The sequence below is a fragment of the Pelophylax lessonae genome (assembly GCF_965119305.1).
Source record: "Pelophylax lessonae genome assembly, chromosome: 9".
Classification (NCBI taxonomy): domain Eukaryota; kingdom Metazoa; phylum Chordata; class Amphibia; order Anura; family Ranidae; genus Pelophylax; species Pelophylax lessonae.
The window spans coordinates 131,704,078-131,721,478 of record NC_138776.1 but is presented as its reverse complement, the minus strand read 5'-3'; the positions used below and the strand labels follow the sequence as shown (position 1 = coordinate 131,721,478).

The window sequence follows — 17,401 nt, the reverse complement described above, 5'->3', positions numbered from 1 at the left end:
GTGGGGCCCTCTCCGGGGGATAATAGGATTTGTACCTCCTAAAAGATCCCCCTGGCCTGTCAGGTACCCAGCCTCTGCACCCTGTCTCCCTTTACCGCCCCCACAGAGGGGTTATGTCACTGGGGTGCCTGGTGTCCTGAGGGGGGTGGCAATAGTACCTTGCTCTTGCTGGGTCTTGTCTTAGATCCTTGAGGCCATTTTCCCTGAGCTTCCCATTAAAATGCATTGGCACCCATTTTTGTGTAGTTTTGTTGTACTGCACTAGCAGCGTGACCTTTTACATCCAGGCCGAGGTCACTTCTTGTGATTGTTCTCCTGCGGCAGGCCATTTAGGAGGGTTCTCTCTGGAGTTGGTACAGTAATGGGGGTCTCTGCGGGCATATCCATACACACTCTGCTGTTAGTGCATATTTAAGGGGGACTCTGCAGACCGCTGCGATGGGCGATGGGAACCACGATCTGCGCTTCTTAAAGTGACAGTACTCTGTTTTTCTACAACTTTGAATATGGAGTCCCAGGGTATAATTTCATCCTCAGACCCACTCTGTGCGACTCCCGGACAGTCCAGATCGCAGTCGCTGACCGCGATTTCAGCAGCTCTGGAAAGCCTGGCGACAAAAGTTGATTTTGTTATGAAAAAGGTTAATAATCGTAAACGGCCACTGCCCTCTCCATCCTTGGTGGAGTCCTCTGATTCAGAGGCTAAATTGGTCGCCACAGACACCCCCCTACCTGAAGGGTCGCTGTCCTCGCAGTCAGATGGTGAAGAGGACCTGTCTTGTTCAGCTGCAGCATGGGAACACGCTTTGGTGGAAGCCCTGATTGTTTCAGTGAGGGAAACTTTGAAATTGGCTGATGAGCCCACGCCGGCAGGGACATGGGTTGCCTTTGGCTCCCGCAAGACCCAAAAGTCTGGCTAGGTTTTTCCCTGTCCCAAGACTTTTCATGATATTGTGAATGACCAATGGCGGCACTTAGGCACGTGCTAGTTGTGCCAAAACGCTTTAGACGCTGGTATCCTTTTGCTGATACTGTATCCAACCGCTGGACGGTGCCACCTAAGGTGGACCACCCTCTTTCCAGGTTGAACAAATCTACCATTGTGCCTGTGGAAGATGTGGCATTACCCTTTGGTCTCGCCTGTGCTCTCAGAGTTTTTACCAAGGTTCTGGCCCCTGTGCTTCAAGAAATCTGCTCTGATGCCATCCATACCGGTCACCTATCTAGGGCTGACTCTCGACTCCGCTCTAGCGAGTGTCTTTCTCCCCTTGGAAATGTTTCAGAGCTTTCAAAGGGTGATCAGGTTGCTGATGGAAACCGATCAGTCTTCCCTGTGGGCCTGCATGAGGGCCCTGGGTCTGATGGTGTCAACCTTCAAAGGGGTCCCGTTTGTTCAGTCTTATTCCAGGTCTCTGCAGAAAGAGATTCTGGCAAAATGGAACAGGGACCCTCGGTCATTGGACCGGAAGATTTGTTTGAGTCATCTTACGAAGTCAACCCTATCCTGGTGGATACAGCCTCCTGCTCTGTGTCAGGGCAAGTACTTCCTGCCGCTGTTCTAGACAGTGGTCACCATGGATGCCAGTCTGTCCAGCTGGGGTGGAGTGCTGGGGAAACTCTGTGCCCAGGGGACTTGGGTGTCAGAGGAGTCCGCCTTGCCGATCAACATTCTGGAGCTCAGAGCGATCAAGCTTTGCCTGTTCCACTGGTTGAGCTGGCTACACAGTTCTCCGGTTCGGATACAGTCGGACAATGCCACGGCTGTGGCCTACATCAATCATCAAGGGGGCACCAAGAGTGCCCTGGCAGCCAAGGAGGTGGCCTAGATTCTGGTTTGGGCAGAAGCCAATTTTCCAACTCTTTCCTCTGTCCACATCCCGGGTGTGGAGAATTGGCAAGCGGATTACCTGAGTCGTCAGGTGTTGGGTCCCTTCATCCGGAGGTGTTTCATCTCCTATGTGCTCGGTGGGGGACTCCGGAGGTGGATCTGTTTGCGTCTTGTCTCAACAGGAAAGCCCGGAGGTTTGTGGCCAGGTCTTGGGATCCTCTGGCTGACGCCACAGACGCTCTGGAGGCTCCTTGGAGCCAGTATCGACAGATTTATGCCTTCCCCCCGCTCGTACTTCTGCCGAGGTTCCTTCGCTGGGTGGAAGGCATTCCAGTCGTTCTGGTGGCACTAGACTGGCCTTGCCGGTCTTGGTACGCAGACCTGGTAAGTGGTCGTAGATACTCCATGGAGACTTCCGCTGCGGGAAGATCTACTGTCCTGCTTTACGGTCGCTGGCTTTAACGGCTTGGCTGTTGAAAACAAGGTGTTAAGGGATAGAGGCCTTCCTGACTCTGTGATTCCTACCCCTTTGAAGGCCAGAAAGTTGACGTCTAGGAAGATCTATCTTCGTACGTGGAAATCATACATTTCATGGTGTGAATCGCTGCAACTGCACGCTCGCTTGTTTTCTGTAGCTAGGGTTTTAGCCTTTTTACAAAAAGGGGTTGAACAGCATTTGGCATTGGGTACTATCAAGGGGCAGGTGGCGGCCTTGGCTATTTACTTCCAATGTCCGTTGGCTACTAATAGCTTGATTCGCACTTTTATTCAGGGGGTGAATCATCTGGCTCCTCCAAGGAGATCTCTGTTACCTCCGTGGGATCTCAATCTGGTTTTGTCTGTTCTTCAAAAACCTCCTTTTGAGACTATTAGGGAGATTTCTCTGTTTTCCTTGTCGTAGAAGGTTGTCTTCCTGGTGGCTTTTACTAATGCTCGCAGAGTATCTAAAATGGCGGCGCTGCCCTGTCGTTCACCTTGTTTGGGACGTCCCATTCAGCTAATGAAGATGGAGGCTGCGTCTGTCAGTGGATGATAGAGAAAATAAGATTTTTGTAAGATCTTACTGTAAAATCTTTTTCTCTGAAGTCCATTGACAGACGCAGCACCCGCCCCTCTGATGTCGAGATGGTTATTCCTTCACTGCTTACAACTAAACTGGTTTACTGAGCAGAGGGTGTGTGGGTTATGCATGTGGGGCCCCGTAGGCGTGTACATGTAAAGTTTTTCCTGCCTAGACTACTCCTGCAGGGGGCAGCATAACCCATTCAGCTAATGAAGATGGAGGCTGTGTCTGTCAATAGACTTCAGAGAAAAAGACTTTAGGGTAAGTACTTACAAAAATCCTATTTTTTCTTTTCGTACATCACGGGACACAGAGCCATAAATCATAACATATGGTTATATAGCCACCTATAGGTGAAGGACACTGGCAACCAATCAGAATTGATGACCCCCTATATAACCCCTCCCACACAGGAAGTACCTCAGTTTTATCGCCAGTGTCTAAAAGGTGAAGGTCGCTGTGGAGAGGTGCTCCACATGTTTGATATGTTTCAAAGAAGAAGAAAGAAGATTATGCTATCATACCCCAAACAAAGATCACTGGATCTAAGGGATTATCAGATCCATCTAAAACAGTCAATGGACTAAAAATATGGTACCCGGGCCTCGGGAAGCAGATATGAGGTTTTGCCTGTAACGCTGTCCTTTTTAGGCGCTGGACCCTGGCATCCGGAAACTTGGAATACCAAACCCCAATGGCACGCCGTGCTAGGTGCTCTACAGCTCCAAGGCCGTGGCTTCTCTTACATAGGGGACCCTTGAAGGTCTCTAAGACAATGCTCACTGTGAAGGGTGAAGATTGGATTCTTGCTTATAGCAGTTTCCTGCGGCAGGACTAGTGAGTCCATTTTAAATATTTACACAGCAAATAAAAACTTTAAAAGGCTAAAAATTGCAAAATTGCAAATATTTTATGCACTGTTCCCTTTAATAAGATTACAGAGACTTGTGCCAAGTGTGTTTCTGCTTGTATTTACATTATAGCAGGTTTATGCAATGTATGTTTAAGGTATGTTTAAAGCATATTGTTACACTGTTTCTTACCCTTAGCTGATCACCTGAAAGGTATCAGCTGTGACAAACAAGATTCAGCCTAAACTGCTCTCACCCCCATTTCTTTGTTGTGTTCGTCTTGGCACATAAGCATTTGCATGTTCGCCTCTGCTGGATCGTCTATGGCATAGGCCTATTCGTGCACGCACGGGAAGTTTCGCATTTAAGTACAGACGTACGCCGCGTGGTGGGCGTGTTATAACGCGATTTGTCATGCAAGTGGATGCCACGTACCACTCCGCACATACATAAAAGGGCACGTTCTGCAAGGAACTGTTTCCAATGCACTATCCTCTGTCACAGGCTGAAAAGGGACACCGAGCAGCAGCTGGGTTGCGTGAGTCACTGTGGGTGTATGTTACTTCCACGATTAGGTCCTGTATCTTGGGCAATCAGTGTTGTGTGCATTAGACTGTATAAGCTTGGCACAGACCTTGAGTACACTTTAAAGGTAGTACCTCAAGTTTGTCTTGCTATAAAGCAATGTCTGCTCGAAAGAGGGCTGGAGGGAGCACAGTTGAAAAGAGCACTATGATGCCACCGTAAAGCCCTGAAGGTCCTAGTCATGTTTCTACTGTGTCTACTCCTCCTGATAAGCCAGAGGCAATTATGCAATCTGAGCCATTATGGTTGTCAGGCATAGTAGCTACTCTGTGTACTTCTGCCACAGCCTATGTTACCAAGGACGATTTGGCATCGGCCATAGCCAGCCTAGAGGGTAGGATTACTGACATGATTGCAGCAAGCGGGTTAAATCCCCCTCTCCTGAGCTGCCCCCTGAATCAGTTCAGCATTGGGCAGAGGATGGGTAAGATGTAGCTAAGGGTGACCCTATAGAAGGGCAAGCTGAAATTTCCACTTCCGGGGAGTCAGAGGAATCTCTATAAGCCTCTCAATCCCAAAGATTGTTTATTCAGTCTCTTGCTGAGATGCTCCGGGCTGAGTTTAAGCTCCTGCCCTTAGAGAGAACTGAAACCTCTTTTTCCTCCCTAGGCTAATTGTGCCCCCCCAGAGAGTCCTCGGTCATTTCCCATGCATTCACTCTTGGAGCAAGAAGTGTATAATGACGGGGATCACCCGGATAGGATGTTTGTTTCTCCTAAAAGGTTTTCATTGTTATATCCTATGGAGGATACGTTTTCTAAGAGATGGAAAATTCCTACTGTGGATGCAGCCATTTCTTTGGTTAACAAGAATTTAACCTGTCCTGTGGATAATGCCCAGGTTTTTAAAGATCCAGCGGATAAAAAGTTGGAATCTTTATTGAAAGCCTCCTTTGCAGTTGCAGGTTCTGCAGTACAATCAGCAGTAGCAGCCATAGGTGTGTGTCAGTCTTTGAAAGACCGCATAAAGCAAGTGGCCAAGACAGTTCCTTCTCAAGGAGAGTCTGTGGAAGATCTGTCAGATCTACCTCGCACTTTGAGTTTTGCAGTTGATGCTCTTACGGACTCCATAAGGCAAATGTCATGGTTTGCTCTGATGACAGTGTATATGCGCAGAATCCTTTGGTTAAAGAGCTGGTCTGTGGAATTACCATTTTAAAAATTACTGGCTAGCTTCCTCTTTCAGGGAGAATGCTTTTTTGGTGATGATCTGGATAAATATATCCGAAAGATCTCTGGGGGGGGGGGGGAGAGTATGTTGCTACCTGTAAAGAAGAAGAACAGGCATCCTTCCTTTAAGATCCCCAGCACTCATAATACCAATTCCAGGCAGGCAATTCCAATTCAACCGTCCAGACCCAAGCCTTCGGGGCAAGGTCAGAAAAAACCCTGGGCCCAGAGATCAGCCAAGTCTTCCTCTAAGCCCTCTCAGTGAAGGGGTGCCCCCACTCGCCTGGATGGGGGGATGGCTCCTGCAGTTCTCAGGGGCATAGGTGGAGTTAATTCAAGACAACTGGGTTGTCTCCACCATTTCACAGGGATACAAGGTGGAATTTTGGGTGTTCCCCATACTCAGTTTGTGAGGTCAAGTATACCAACAGATCCCCTAAAACAGGGCTCGACAAACCCCGGGCGCCTGGTCGCATTGTCGACTAGAATTAGCGACCTGGCACCTGCAGTGCCCTGCAGGAGGTGTCCTGTCCCTTTTGCGCCCCCCCCCCCCACCTCCTCCCCGAGTGCACGGACTACCGCGCCGCCCGAAAATTGAGCACCCTGGCTTTTTGGCCTTCTTCTGTGAGATGAGAGAGGCTTCCAACGGGGAACTGGCTGCCTCTTGTGGTGGCCGGGAGTTTCACAAGCAGTCACTAATGACTATTTCCACTGCCTGTTCTCAATGCCTGCCCATCTGCTTCCCAAGAGGAGATGAGATGGAAGTTTTTGCAGGCTTCATCTCCCTGTCCACTTACCTTTGCTTAAAGGTAAGTGGACAGGGAGTGTGGTTATTATTATTATTTATTTATTTATTTATTGTTTAAATTATTTAAATAATAATAATAATAATTTTTCTTTTTTTTTTTCAATTATTGAAAAATATATATATATATATATATATATTTTTATTATCATCTCCCTGCCATGCCACAGCCACACAGCTGAAGGCCCCTTTCACACAGGCTGTCTGATAAGGTCCACCTGTCAGTTTCTCAGGCAGACCGGATCAGACCCTTCAGTCTCCTCTATGGAGCGGTAATCTGCCGCCATCTGATCCTGTCCGCCAAAAACAGATGGTGGTTCTATTTTCTATCCATCCCGTGGATCGGATCAGATGGCATCGGATAGAAACAGACAGACGGTCTGTTTCCATCCGATTGCCCTATAGAGGAGAGCGGGGTTCTAGTCGTATTTATGTGTAAATTTAGTATCAGTTTTTTTTTTTTTAAATAAAGCTTGGTTGTTAGTTTAAAAAAAAAAAAAAAAAACTGGCTCCTAACTTTTTTTTAGCTGGCTCCTAGATTTCAGGCAAATTTGTCAAGCCCTGCCCTAAAAGAAAGATCTCTTTTTCAGGCATTGGACCAGCTGAGAGCTCAGAGGGTGATAACCAAGGTTTCAGAAAACAAAAGGTTCTCAAACCAAACGGGGATGTGAGACCTATGTGAGACCTATTTTGGATCTTAAGGCGCTGAATCATTTTCTGAACATTTGTTCTTTCCGCATGGAATAAATTTGTTCAGTCGTAGCCTCCCGGCAGGGGGAGGAGTTTCTAGCATCCATCGACAACAAGGATGCATAACTTCATGTGCCTATATTTCAGACCCATCAAAGGTTCCTTCATTTTGCGATTGGAAACCATAATTTCCAGTTTGTGGCCCTGCCCTTCAGGTTGGCCACAGCTCCAAGAGTGTTCACAAAGATCCTGGCTCCAGTATTGGCTGTTCGAAGGTCCCGAGAGATATCTGTAGTAGGATATCTGGACGATCTATTACTAATAGATCGATCTGCGTCGGCTCTAAGCCGAAATATCATTCAGACGGTACATTTTTTGGAACATCTGGGTTGGATACTGAGCTTAGCAAAGTCAGCATTACAGCCAGACCAGCGTCCTGGAATACCTGGGGCTTCTTGTCAACATGGTGCAGACAAAGATCTGAAGGGTCAGGTTCGGTCTATAGTAAGACTGAGATATCCATCTATACGGTTTTGCATGATGTTACTGGGAAAGATGGTGTCCACATTCGAGGCAATTCCCTATGCTCAATTCCATGCCAGACACTTGCAGAACAACATTCTGTCTGCGTGGAATGGAAAAATTCAGTCCTCAGACCAGATCATATCGCTGCTACAAAGAGTATGACAGAGTCTGAATTGGTGGCTGTTGACCAGAAATCTAAAAAAGGGGATATCCTTTCTCCCAGTGACCTGGAAGGTGGTGACTACAAATGTCAGTCTCTCCAGCTTGGGAGCGGTTCTGGAGGAACAATCAATATTTTGGAAATTCATGCAGTCAGTCGGGCAGTATTTTTTTGGTGTCCCCCCTCCCCTCAGATGCATTGCTTTGGGACGTCCCATATGTTATGATTTATGGCTCTGTGCCCCGTAATGTACGAAAAGAAAAATGGATTTTTAATTCATACTTACCTGTAAAATCCATTTCTTGAAGTACATCACGGGACACAGAGGTCCCTCCCCTCTTCTATGGGGTCTTTTATTGCTTGCTACAAAACTGAGGTACGTCCTGTGTGGGAGGGGTTATATAGGGGGTCATCAATTTTGATTGGTTGCCAGTGTCCTTCACCTATAGGTGGCTATATATCCCATATGTTATGATTATGGCTCTGTGTCCCGTGATGTACTTCAAGAAATTGATTTTACAGGTAAGTATGAATTAAAAATCCATTTATTTTAGTTGTGTATGTATATACTGTATAGCTTTTGGAGTTGTTGTAGCTGTATCTCCCCAGTCATGATTCCTTAAAGTAGAAGTCCAGGCAAAATCTAACGCTAAACCTGCTCTGTGCCACATTCTAAACCTAATCTATCTAATCTAATCTATCTATCTAATCTAATCTATCTATCTATCTAATCTATCTATCACATCTAAGATTTTTTAATTGTCAGTACAATAAATGTTTGCTTTTGGCTTTAATACCACTTTAGGCTATGAGACTTTTTTATTGTTAATGCATTGAAGATATGTGCATGCCTTCTATATTGTAATTTATTTAAACATAGGTTCTTATTTTATTCCTTAAAGCCATTATAACTCAACCAAAATTACTGATTTAAGTGGTACTAAATCCAAAACCAAAAATATATTATATTGCAGCTTGCCAATCATTCGATTTGGTGGCTGCATCAGTTTTCTATTCTTTCACTTTTTTCCCTCTGTTTTCACCTGGTGATCTGGCCAGTAACACACCTTCTGTATTAGTGAGACACTACTTTGGATGAATAAGCACAGGAGACACAGTAGACAGCAGCATAGTTAGTCTGGGATATGGTTAGTATTAAATATAATGGCAGATTTAAACACACTAACAAATTGAAGCCAAACTCCAGCTCACACTTTATAATCAGTAACATCAAACAGTGTTTTTCCTTTTGGGATAAAGGTTTCACATACAGTATCTCACAAAAGTGAATACACCACTCACATTTTTGTAAATATTTTATTATATCTTTTTATGTGACAACACGGAAGAAATTACACTTTGCTACAATGTAAAGTAGTGAGTGTACACCTTGTATAACAGTGTAAATTTGCTGTCCCCCTCAAAATTACACACAAATAATGTCTAAACCACTGGCAACAAAAGTGAGTACACCACTAAGTGAACATGTCCACATTGGGCCCAATTAGCCATTTTCCTCCCTGATGTCATGTGACTCATTAGTGTTACAAGGTCTCAGGTGTGAATGAGGAGCAGGTGTGTTAAATTTGGTGTTATCGCTCTCACTCTCATACTGGTCACTGGAAGTTCAACATGGCGCCTCATGTCAAAGAACTTTCTGAGGACTTTCTGAGGAACCTGAAACTGAGCTGCAGCTCGGTGGCCAAGATCATACAGCAGTTTAATAGTGTGAGTGCACGTGCTCTGCGTCAAATCCAGAGGTTGTCTTTGAGAAATAGACGTATGAGTGCTGCCAGCAATGCTGCAGAGGTTGAAGGGGTGGGGAGTCAGCCTGTCAGTGCTCAGACCATACTCCGCTTACTGCATCAAATTGGTCTGCATGGCTGTTGTCCCAGAAGGAAGCCTCTTCTACAGATAATGCACAAGAAAGCCCTCAAACAATTTGCTGAAGACAAGCAGACTAAGGACATGGATTACTGGAACCATGTCCTGTGGTCTGATGAGACCAAGATAAACTTATTTGGTTCAGATGGTGTCAAGCGTGTGTCGCGGCAACCAGGGGAGGAGTACAAATACAAGTGTGTTTTGCCTACAGTCAAGCATGGGGGTGAGAGTGTCATGGCCTGGGGCTGCATGAGTGCTGCCGGCACTGGGGAGCTACAGTTCATTGAAGGATCCATAAATGCCAACATGTACTGTGACATACTGAAGCAGAGCATGATCCCCTCCCTTCGGAGGGTAGTCTTCCAACATGATAACGACCCCAAACACATCTCCAAGATGACCACTGCCTTGCTAAAGAAGCTGAGGGTAAAGATGATGGACTGGCCAAGCATGTCTCCAGACCTAAACCCTATTGAGCATCTGTGGGGCATCCTCAAACAGAAGGTGGAGGAGTGCAAGGTCTCTAACATCCACCAGCTTTGTGATGTCGTCATGGAGGAGTGGACGAGGACTGCAGTGGCAACCTGTGAACCTCTGGTGAACTCCATGCCCAAGAGGGTTAAAGCAGGGCTGGAAAATAATGGTGGCCACACAAAATATTGACTTTGGGCCCAATTTGGACATTTTCACTTAGGGGTGTACTCACTTTTGTTGCCAGCAGTTTAGACATTAATGGCTGTGTGTTGAGTTATTTTTAGGGTACAGCAAATTTACACTGTTATACAAGTTGTACACTCACTCCTTTACATTGTAGCGAATGTAATTTCTTCAGTATTGTCACATGAAAAGATATAATAAAATATTTTAAAAAAATGTGAGGGGTGTACTCACTTTTTTGAGATACTGTAAATAAATAAAAGCTGATCATTTTAATCACCCCTGTCAGTGTTAAATGGTTTGTCTCATTAATATAAACTGATACATTCTGCTGGAGAGCTTGTGTTTTTTTAAACATAACGGACTTGCTACCTGGATCAACAGATAAAAGTAGAGGAAATAAAACCTAAAAAAGGAAATTCAGACATTGTTCACCAGTCCTGTTGTTTGGAAAGCTTTCTTATTTGTTCAACTTGAAGAAGGCCTTCAAGTGCTCCCAGTCTCCAATTCTACCTGTTATTTTTTTAAGTAATCATGACACACATTATGGCTCTGGTGAACCTCAGACACTGACAGCCCAGGCTTATTTGGGGAAATAGTTATTGGATACATTTGAAAACCTTTTCTGATAGTTATCTTCCATCAGAGATATCTGCAGTTTACCAGTTGCAGTGATCCCTTTGGGTTCAACATTATAAGCCAGTTGTTTTTAGGGATGTGCTGCCTGACACACATCAAGTCTGTATGTTTGAAGGCCCTATGCTACCCATGGTCAGCTTTAGTTATCATGTTATTTACCTCAATACCCTGGTAATGGCCTACCTAATGGCACTCAGTTATTAGTTATGGAATTAAAAAGTAGAGCCCACTTGTAATCATTTATAAGGTATAATGTTAATAAGACGATAAGCTTGTTTTCTTCTCAATCCGAGAAAAATTAAAATGCTTGAAGGTTTGGCTTTGTTTAAACAGTTACAGTGGGGAAAATAATTATTTGATCACCTCCAGATTTTGTAAGTTTGACCACTTACAAAGAAGTTAAGGGTCTGTAATTTTTTATCATAGATGTATTTTAAAGGATAGAGACAGATTATAAACCAAAAATCCTGAAAAAAACATGATACAAAATGTTATAAATTGAGTTGCAGTTCAGTGAGTAAAATGAGTATTTGATCCCCAAGCAAAATTTAGCTTAGTACTTGGTGGAGAAACCCTTGTTGGGAAGACGTTTCTAGTAGTTGGTTACCAGGTTTGCACACATCTCAGGAGGGATTTTGGTCCACTCTTCTTTACAGATCTTCTCTAAATCCTTAAGGTTTCTTGGCTGTCTCTTAGCAATTTGAAGTTTCAGCTCCCTCAATACATTTTCTATAGGATTACAGTCAGGTCCATAAATATTGGGACATCAACACAATTCTAATCTATTTGGCTCTATACACCACCACAATGGATTTGAAATGAAACAAACAAATCCTTTGCAGTAAATTACAGCCTGAAGTCTGGAACACATAGACATCACTAGACACTGGGTTTTATCCCATGTGATGCTCTGCCAGGCCTCTACTGCAACTGTCTTCAGTTCCTGCTTGTTCTTGGGGCATTTTCCCTTCAGTTTTGTCTTCAGCAAGTGAAATGCATGCTCAATCGGATTCCGGTCAGGTGATTGACTTGGCCATTGCATAACATTCCACTTCTTTCCCTTAAAAAACTCTTTGGTTGCTTTCGCAGTATGCATTCTTATTCTGGTCATTGTCCATCTGCACTGTGAAGCGCTGTCCAATGAGTTCTGAAGCATTTGGCTGAATATGAGCAGATAATATTGCCTGAAACATTTCAGAATTCATCCTGCTGCTTTTGTCAGCAGTTACATCATCAATAAATACAAAAGAACCAGTTCCATTGGCAGCCATACATGCCCACGCCATGACCCTACCACCAGCATGCTTCACTGATGAGGTGGTATGCTTTGGATCATGAGCAGTTCCTTTCCTTCTCCATACTCTTCTCTTCCCATCTCTCTGGTACAAGTTGATCTTGGTCTCATCTGCCCATAGGATGTTGTTCCAGAACTGTGAAGGCTTTTTTAGATGTTGTTTGGCAAACTCTAATCGGACCTTCCTGTTTTTGAGGCTCACCAATGGTTTACATCTTGTGGTGAACCCTCTGTATTCACTCTGGTGAAGTCTTCTCTTGATTGTTGACTTTGACACACATGCACCTACCTCCTGGAGAGTGTTCTTGATCTGGTCAACTGTTGTGAAGGGTGTTTTCTTCACCAGGGAAAGAATTCTTCGGTCATCCACCACAGTTGTTTTCCGTGGTCTTCCAGGTCTTTTGGTGTTGCTGAGATCACCGGTGCATTCTTTCTTTTTAAAGGTGTTCCAAACAGTTGATTTGGCCACACCTAATGTTTTTTCTATCTCTCTGATGGGTTTGTTTTGTTTTTTTCAGCCTAATGATGGCTTGCTTCACTGATAGTGACAGACTGATAGTGGCAGCTCTTTGGATCTCATATTGAGAGTTGACAGCAACAGATTCCAAATGCAAATAGCACACTTAAAATTAACTCTGGACCTTTTATCTGCTCCTTGTAAATGGGATAATGAGGGAATAACACACAACTGGCCATGAAACAGCTGAGCAGCCTATTGTCCTATTACTTTTGGTCCCTTAAAAAGTGGGAGGCACATATACAAACTGTTGTAATTCCTACACCTTTCACCTGATTTGGATGTAAATACCCTCAAATTACCCTCAAATTTGTTTCATTTCAAATCCGTTGTGGTGGTGTATAGAGCCAAAAAGATTAGAATTGTGTTGATGTCCAAATATTTATGGACCTGACTGTAGGTCTGGAGACTGTGCTTCTTCTTGAACCACTCCTTTGTTGCCTTGGTGGTTCATTTTTGGGTCATTGTCATGATGGAAGACCCATCCACGACCCATCTTCAGTGTTTTGGCTGAGGGAAGAAGGTTCTCATCCAAGATTTTACAATACATGGCCCCGTCCATTGGCCCCTCAATGCAGCAAAGTCAGCCTGTACCTTTAGCAGAGCAAAAGCCCAAAAGCATAATGTTTCCACCTCTGTGCTTGACTGTAGGGATGGTGTTCTTAGGGTCATAGTCAGCATTTTTCTTCCTCCAAACACGGCAAGTCGTGTTAATGGCAAAAAGCTAAATTATGGTCTCATCTGACCACAGCACTTTCTCCCAATCCTTCTCTGAATCATTTTGATATTTATTGGCAAACTACAGACGGGCCTTTACATGTGCCTTCCTGAGGGGGGACCTTGTGGGCACTGTAGGATTTCAATCCATGCTGGCATACCGTGTTACCGATGGTTTGTTTGGTAACTGTGGTGCCAAGTGCCTTGAGATCGTTCACAAGCTCCTCCTATGTAGTTCTGGGCTGATCACTCACTTTTTTCATGAGCATCCTTACCCCATGAGGCGAAACCTTGCATGGAGCTCCAGACCAAGGGCAATTGATGGTTATTTTGTATTTCCATTTGTGAAGAATTGCTCCAACAGTGTCTCCTTCTCACCAATCATCTTGCTAATGATCTTGTAGCCCTTTCCAGTCCTATGTCAGTCTACAATCTTGTCCCTAAAGTCTTTTGACAGCTCTTTGGTCTTGCCCGTGATAGTGAGATTTGAATGGAAGAAAGAGATTGTCTTTTATACACATAATGAGTTGTTGTTAGGAGCACCTTTTTAAATTGACAGGACTAATTTGTGTACCACATGAGCACATACTGTAGCCAGTCTGTGGGAGCCAGGATTATTATTGGTTGGTAGGGGATCAAATACCTAATTTACTCACTGAACTGCAACTAAATTTTTAGCATTTGTATCATGTATTTTTTCTGGGTTTTTGGTTGATATTCTTTCGCTATCATTTAAAATACAGCTATGATAAAAATTATAGACCCTTCATTTCTTTGTAAGTAGGAAAACTTAAAGAATCTGCAGTGGATCAAATTATTATTTTCCTCACTGTAGGTGCCATTAACCCTGGCGACAAAACTGCCTGTATAATTTTAACAACATTTTAATGATAGAGTAAAAAAACTTTTTTTTAAACATGCCTTTGGTTGGTACTTGTTGGTGATGACAGCCCTTTGTATTGTTGTGTACTGTAATACAAGCCATAACTGGACTGCTCTGATTATTAGTTAAAATGTGGTGTCAGGATACATGAGGAACTGATCTCATGTTGATTAGGATATCAGTTCTGTGATTCTGTGCCTAAACTACAAATTCTAGGGTGTTTATAAGATGAAGACATGTAGGGGAAGAAAAAAAATGGCTTACACCTTGCTTTTAACAGCCTCTGCTCCTGCAAACAATAATGAATGGGGTTAGGTGATGCTAAGTATTGATCAATAAACCTTCAGTATGAACATGAACTAGTGCAGTTATGATAGTGAGAGGGTGGAGCCTAATGCTAGTGTATGGCATAAGAAGCGTGTTTCAGCTGGGTAATATATTTTTGGATACATTTAAGGAAGTAAAAGCAAAGAGACTGATACAGGAAATGGATGATCAAAGTGCATCTGATTAAATATCTGTAACCCTTGAATGTGTACATCCCTTGAAATTAAAATGTTTTAAAATGGAGAAAGAATTTAGTTTAGTGTTGTTAGGTATGTAATACAAAATATGTTAAATAAATTAAATATGTTGAGCCTGTGTGAGAATGTACTCTCCCCCCAAATGTTCAATTCTCTGAACGTTTATTGATCTGGGGTCCCAAATCTCAGCTATATTATAGTTATTACAGCATGTTTCCCTTGCTCAGTGTATTCATGTATCAAGTTAGTATTTTTCTTGGACTGGTGAAGAAGTAAACTTCATGAAGAAGATATGGGTGGGAGATTAGTTATGTAGTGTTGCACAGGACAGGCTGGTTCAGTTCCATAAAACATCATCTAAAAAGGCTACGGAAAATGTCATGCCCTCTTGGTCTGCTTGTTTGGTTCATTAGTCTTAATTTTATGGGAACAGGCCTTACGACGTTAAATCCTTGTGGATCTGGCAGAGGAAAGGAAAGAAAAAGCAGGAAGTCCATTTTTGGCAACAATCCTGGTAGAACAAGCCCCGGGGAAACAACAACACTGGCCAAAACATCTGGAAGAGGTAATTGCTGTATATTCCATTTTTGCTCTAATATTGGGGAAGTGGCTGTATTCCATGACGCATTATATGCCTTTTTGATGTTATATTCCATTACAACATGGGTTTAATAAAATAGGTTTTTCACTAAGCTTAAATACAGTGCATTGAAAAAGTATTCATACCCCTTGAAATTTTCCACATTTTGTCCTGTAACAGCCGAAAATGTAAATGTATTTTATTGGGATTTTATGTGATAAACCGACACAAAGTGGCACACAATTGTGAAGTAGAAAGGAAAAAAAAGTGGTGTGCATTTGTATTCAGCCTCTTTACTCTGATAACCCTAACTAAAATCTAGTGGAACCCATTGCCTTCAGAAGTCACCTAATTAGTAAATAGAGTGCACCTGTGTGTATATTTAATCTCAGTATAAATACAGTTGTTCTGTGAAGCCCTCACAGGATTGTTAGAGAACCTTAGTGAACAAACAGCATCATGAAGGCCAAGGACCACACCAGACAGGTCAGGGGTAAAGTTGTCTAGAAGCGGGGTTAGGTTATAAAAAAATATCCCAAGCTTTGAACATCTTGTGGAGCACTGTTTAATCCATCATCCAAAAATGGAAAGAGTATGGCATAACTGCAAACCTCCCAAGACATGGCCGTCCACTTACACTGACAGGCCGGCCAAGGAGAGTATTAATTAGAAAAGCAGCCAAGAGGCCCATAGTAACTCTGGAGGAGCTGCAGAGATCCACAGCTCAGGTGGGAGAATCTGTCCACAGGACAACTATTAGTCCTGCAGTCCCCAAATCTGGCCTTTATGGAAGAGTGGCAAGAAGAAAGTCATTGTTGAAAGAGAGCCATAAGAAGTCCATTTGCAGTTTGCAAGAAGCCATGTGGGGGACACAGCAAACATGTGGAAGAAGGTGCTCTAGTTAGAGGCGACCAAAATTGAACTTTTTTGGCCTTTAGGCAAAACATTATGTGTGGCGGAAAACTAACACTACACATCACCCTGAACACACCATCCTCACTGTGAAACATGGTGGGACCAGCATTAAGCTGATTTGAGTTGATGGGAAGATGGGTGGAGCCAAATACAGGGCAATCTTAGAAGAAAACCTGCTAGAGTCTGCAAAAGACTAGACTGGGGCAGAGGTTCACCTTCCAGCAGGACAGCGACCCTAAACATACAGCCAGAGCTACAATGGAATGGTATAGATCAAAGAATATTCATGTGTTAGAATGTTCCAGTCAAAGTCCAGACCTAAATCCAATTGAGAACCTGTGGCAAGACTTGAAAATTGTTGTTCATAGATACTCTCTATCCAGTCTGACAGAGCTTGAGCTATTTTTGCAAAGAATGGGCAAAACATTCTCTCTCTAGATTTGCAAAGCTGGTAGAGACATACCCAAAAATACTTGCAGCTGTAATTGCTGGGAAAGGTGGTTCTACAAAGTATTGACTCAGAGGGGCTGAATACAAATGCATGCCACGCTTTTCAGATATTTACTGTAATACATTTTGAAAACCATTTATCATTTTCCTTTCACTTCCCAATTATGTGCCACTTTGTGTTGGTCTATCATATAAAATCCCAATAAAACAGAAAATTTTTTACTTACCTGATGGTAATTTTCCTTTCCTGATGCATAAGCATGACAGCATATACATATGGGTATAGGCTCCGCCCCTCACCCAATAAGGAGTGGTTATACTATATAAATGAGTCGCCTCCCCAAGGCGGCATTCTCATAACTGTTCTCGAATGCGAAGCCCCCAAGGGTGGGACCTGTATGCTGTCATGCTTATGCATAAGGAAAGGATACACCCCTGATATCTGCCCAGGATGCTACCAGGCTCCTCGTTGAGTGAGCTCTGACACTGGTTGGAGGTTCCAATGCTCTTGCCTCATAAGCCCTCTTGATGGTCTTGATCTGCCACAACGCCAGTGTTCTGGTAGATGCTGCAAGCCCTTTTCTTGTCCCACCTGAGATGACTAACAAGTTTTCTGTTCTTCTGAAAGAGGCCATTCTCTGTATGTATAATTCCAGGATAGATCC

The 17,401-nt window shown here is 43.6% G+C and overlaps 1 protein-coding gene across 2 annotated transcripts in view; it reads left to right on the top strand.

The window, feature by feature from the left end:
- PLCE1 (phospholipase C epsilon 1) overlaps nucleotides 1-17,401 on the top strand; it is a 677,378-nt gene that overhangs the window by 575,222 nt on the left and 84,755 nt on the right. For both annotated transcript variants that reach the window (XM_082268059.1, XM_082268058.1), the window contains one exon: nucleotides 15,225-15,356. In XM_082268059.1, coding sequence (XP_082124185.1) covers nucleotides 15,225-15,356 — 132 coding nt within the window. The remainder of the gene's footprint in view (nucleotides 1-15,224; nucleotides 15,357-17,401) is intronic.